Source organism: Myotis davidii, unplaced genomic scaffold, assembly GCF_000327345.1.
Source record: "Myotis davidii unplaced genomic scaffold, ASM32734v1 scaffold2798, whole genome shotgun sequence".
Lineage (NCBI taxonomy): Eukaryota > Metazoa > Chordata > Mammalia > Chiroptera > Vespertilionidae > Myotis > Myotis davidii.
In genome coordinates this window covers 31,784-36,246 of record NW_006289553.1, presented here as the reverse complement: position 1 = coordinate 36,246, position 4,463 = coordinate 31,784, and the positions used below count along the sequence as shown (strand labels likewise).

Sequence of the window (4,463 nt, the reverse complement as noted above, 5' to 3'; positions counted from 1 at the left end):
CCTGAACTCCAGCTGTGATGCTCAGAGCCTCTGGCAGCCACCGCCACGCCATGTCTGCCTGGGCCAAGAAATCCACAGAAAGCCCTTGTTACTTTAGCAGAGGGTGAGGGGCCGGAGAAAAGCCGGAGGGGTCCCATGCCTGCCCGCCATGTACCCAGCGGCCAGAGTGGGAGGCGTGGGTGGCCAGTTGACGGTGAGGGCCACACAGTGACCGGGGATGACTTGGCACCAGTCAGGCGCGAGGCTTTGTTTATGCAGGAATTTATTTATTTGGGGGCGGAGGGGAGGGGGGAGGGTGGAAAAGGCCTCTGCAGGCCGCCTGCGATGCAGGGGCCACAGCTGGGTGTCCTTGGAGAAGGGGACACAGACCCCCCCTCCACTTCCTGCCTGTGACCTGAGTCCTGTCCTGGGTCCCTGGCCCCTGGGCCACCCCGAGAGTCAGTGTGCGTGTCTGCGTGTGTGGCTGGCCGCCTTCCCCTGCAGGGCGGGTCCAGACATCCTGCCTTTCTCCCGCTGCAGCCGCTGTTCAAGAGGTTCACACAGACCCGCTGGGCGGCCTCTGCACAGACCCTGGAGGAAATCGTCTCCACCGTGGAGACAAGGCTGCCCGAGTTCTCAGAACTGCGCGAGTGCTTCCAGGAGGTGAGGTGCTGGGCTGGGCTGGGCTGGGCTGGGCTGGGCCTGGCAGCGGGGCAGTGGACATGGGCTCACACAGGCCTGTGCACGCACCCACCAGCACTGCACACGCACACACATGTATGCACTCCTTTGCCCTGGCATCTGTCCTCCCTGAACTCCTGGCCCCCGAGGCTTCAAGCTCCTGTCAGGGGAGGGTGTGAGCCCCGTGGGGAGCTGGCTCACGGCCCTGCTTCTGCCCCTGGCCTCGCAGGAGCTCATGGAGCTTGTCCACCTGCACCTGGTGAAGGAGTACATCGTGCGGCTCTGCAAGCGGCGCGTGGTCCTCAAGACCGCGGAGCAGCAGCAGCAACTGGCCGGGCAGGTCCTGGCCAACGCCGACGTCATCCAGACCTTCTGCACCCAGAGTGTAAGCCCCGACTCCACCCCCTCACCACCCACCCCGGCCCCCCATGGCTGCCCTTGCCCTCTGGGCCTCTCCAAGCTCCATTGGTTCTGGTGGAACCACTCTGGGCCCGGGGGCACTGCTGGAGCAGGGACAGCCTCCCTCCAACCAGGCCTGTGCTTGCAGGGCTCCCCGGCCACCTGGCTGGACCACGCCCTCCCGACCCTCGCCGAGATCATCCGCCTGCAAGACCCCAGTGCCATCAAGATCGAGGTGGCCACTTACGCCACCTGGTACCCTGACTTCAGGTGAGACCGGGCAGCCGGGCCTGGGCAGTCAGCATGGCCCTGCCGGTCCCCACTGTTAGAGCCTGGCTTGGCTGCGTCAGCCCCTTTGGGGTGGGGGGTGCTCCAGTCCTGGCCATGCACCGCAGTCCTGGCTGCCGACCTTGCAGAGGCTGCGACTGCCGGCGCCCAGGCAGAGCCTCACAGCGGCTCACTCCCTTGAGCCTCACCACCGCCCAACAGGCTGGCGCTTTCCTTCGTTAATCATCTATCTGTATTGATTGCAGAGAGGAAGGGAGAGGGAGGGAGTGACAGAAACATCACTGATGAGCGAGGATCACTGAGCAGCTGCCTCCTGCACGCCCCCTCCTGGGGATTGAGCCCACTACCCGGGCACATGTCCTCGACCGGTATCAAACCTGGGACCCTTCAGCCCGCAGGCAGATGCTCTAGCCACTGAGCCAAACGGGCTAGGCCAGACTAATGCTTTTCATCCCTGATTCACATATGAGGCCTGGAGAGCTAAAGGCACGTGTCCAAGGTGACACAGTGAGTCGGTGGTGGAGCTAAGATGACAAATATAGGCAGTCTGGCTCCACAGTCCCACTCTTAGCCTGTGATGATACTGCCCCTTGGAGGGGAAACTGAGGCCAGAGAGACCAGGGACTTGCTAGAGGCTGTAGCAGGTCAGTGATGGAGCTGGGTCCACCACTCAGCCTAGGGATCCTGGGGGCTTGGGGCTTGGACCTGGGCCCTGGGTCCTGGTCCCCCGTTCCAGCGTGGCGGTTGCCTGAGGATCTTGTGAGCCCAGGAAATGGGTTTTGGGGCCGAGTCCTCTGACACGGAGAGCGTTTGGATGGGCCCTGAGCTGGATTGACAGCTCAGCCTAGTTTAGCCCCTGGCTGATCCACTGCACTCATCCACCTAGCCACCCACTCACCTCCACACGCACCCACTTACTCACCCACCCGTACAAGGAGCATCTCCCCATCTACTCATCTAACCACCCATCTAGCCATCCAGCTATCGACTCACCCACCCTCCACAAGTCTACCCATCGAGCCTACCCATCTACACGTCCCCCACCTATCCTTTCATGTATCCATCCATCATCCACCCAACTCTGCATCTCTCCATTCACCTACTCATCCATTCACCCCTCAGCCTCCCATCCACTCACTCATTCATCCTTTCATCCATCCATCCATCCATCCATCCATCCACTTATGCACTCACTCTTCCATCCATATATTCACCCACCTATTCATCCATCCATCCATCCATCCATCCATCCATGCATCTATCCATCAACTTCCGCCCATCAACTCACTCATCCACCCACCCACCACCCACCCACCAGCCCACCCACAATTAGCAGTGGTCTGCCAGGTGCCGGGCTCGGTTCTAGGTACCAGGATGCAATGATGTACAAGACGGAGCAGGCCTCCGCTCTCCCTCCTGTGGCTTATAGCCCACAGAGGGTTCACAGTAGTCAGGCAAAGGGATACACCTGCACGTTGGAAAGGTTTTGTAACCGGCAGGAGGTGCTGGCTTTTGGGACGGGAAGGCCTCTTGGGGAGGTGATTTTTGCTGAGACTTAAAGGTGAGAGGAGCTGGTCTCCTCCAGAGCAGGTGGAAGAGATTCCAGGAGGGACAGCCAGGTAAAGGCCTGAGGTGGCAGGAGCAGGCGTGCCCTCGGGGTGCCGGGCGGCCATGCTGCTGGAGCTCATGGGAGGAGAGCGGGCAGCAGCTGCTGCGGGGCGCTGTGGCTCAGGCCGGGAGGCTGGAGAGCGGGAAGGGTGTGAGCAGGGGCGTTGGTGACCGGCTGGACTGACGGGACTTCCTTCTGACAGCAAAGGCCACCTGAGCGCCATCCTGGCCATCAAGGGGATGTCCAGCAGTGAAGTCAAGAGCATCCGGAGCATCCTGGACGTCCACACAGGGGCCCCCGAGGCCGCCAAGGCCCTATTTTCACTTATAAAGGTTGGTTAGCTTTTCCTGCGGACTGACCTGCTTGTGAGCCCCGGCGAGCTTCGGACACACCCCACTTCAAGCCAGTCACCCCACTTGGCTTCCGGCCTCCCGGGCTTCCTGCCTTCTGCTGCTGCTGCCGCCCAGCCCCGGCCTGGTGCAGGCCCGGGGGCAGCTGGAACGGACGGCTCCCAGTTCGTTACCAGCCTGGTGGGGCGGGAGCACACCTGTGAGGAGCCAGAGACCATACCTGAGAAGTGACCATTGATCGTCATGCACTAAAGGAGCAGAGTGGCCAGAGGTCAGCGACCCTGGGTCACCTCCTATCCAGGGGGCCCTCCCCGGCCACCTCAGAGCTGCCCTCGTGGCCGGGGCTGAGTGCCTAGGGCCGGATGCCGAGCCTTACCTACCTGCCCCCTTCACCCAGGGCTGCGACCAGCTGGGTCCGCAAGTCTGGGAAGGCAGGCAGCTGGGAGGAAAGAAGGGAAAGATGCGCTCTTTCCTGGGCCTGGGAAGGGGCGGGCAGTCACCCGCAGGCTGGGGCAGAGCGGGCACCAGAGCCCCTCCAGGTTGCCCTGCGACCCCTGCAGCTCAGACCCCGACCCCTCTCTGCTTGCCTTGCCCAAAGGCACCCCCTGCCCAGAAAGGGGCTTCCTGGGTCTTCTAGGGTTCAGGCTGCCGCCCAGGTAGGCCCAGGCCCAGGGGTGCCTTCCTGGGTCCTCCACTGGGCTGGGCAAGCTTGACCTCTGACCCATCTGCACCTATATTAGTTACTTACTGCTGCTATAACGAATTTCCACAAAATTAGTAACTTAAAACAAGACTAAGTTTCAGTTCTGGGGGTCAGAGTTCTGAGGCGGGTCTGGTGGGCTGAAGGCAAGGGGCCGGCCGGCGCTGGGCCCCCTTGGCGGCTCCCGGGGGAGGATTCCTGACCTCTTGTGGTTTTTAGAGGTTTTTAGAGGCCACCTTCCCAGACGACTCGGCTTGTGGTCCCGTCCATTTCAAAGCCGTTCACAGGGCAGGGCTTCAGGGCTCCCCCGCCTCCCTCTTCCACTCGCGAGGAGCCCAGCCATTGCCTCTGTCCCACCCAGACGGATAGCCCAGCACCGTGCTCTGTGAGGCCAGCTGGGTGGCAGCCTGATTTCATTCCCTTTCCCGCGAACCTCCCATGGTCACAGGTTCCAGAG

At 62.0% G+C, this 4,463-nt stretch overlaps 1 protein-coding gene across 1 annotated transcript in view; it reads left to right on the top strand.

Annotated features, from left to right (window-relative positions):
- TNFAIP2 (TNF alpha induced protein 2) overlaps positions 1-3,301 on the top strand; it is a 7,679-nt gene extending 4,378 nt beyond the window's left edge. Inside the window, exons 7-10 of the mRNA XM_015562798.1 lie at positions 520-642; positions 890-1,045; positions 1,208-1,329; positions 3,159-3,301. Coding sequence (XP_015418284.1) covers positions 520-642; positions 890-1,045; positions 1,208-1,329; positions 3,159-3,297 — 540 coding nt within the window. The 3' untranslated portion in view covers positions 3,298-3,301. The remainder of the gene's footprint in view (positions 1-519; positions 643-889; positions 1,046-1,207; positions 1,330-3,158) is intronic.
- The last annotated feature ends 1,162 nt before the right edge of the window (positions 3,302-4,463 follow it).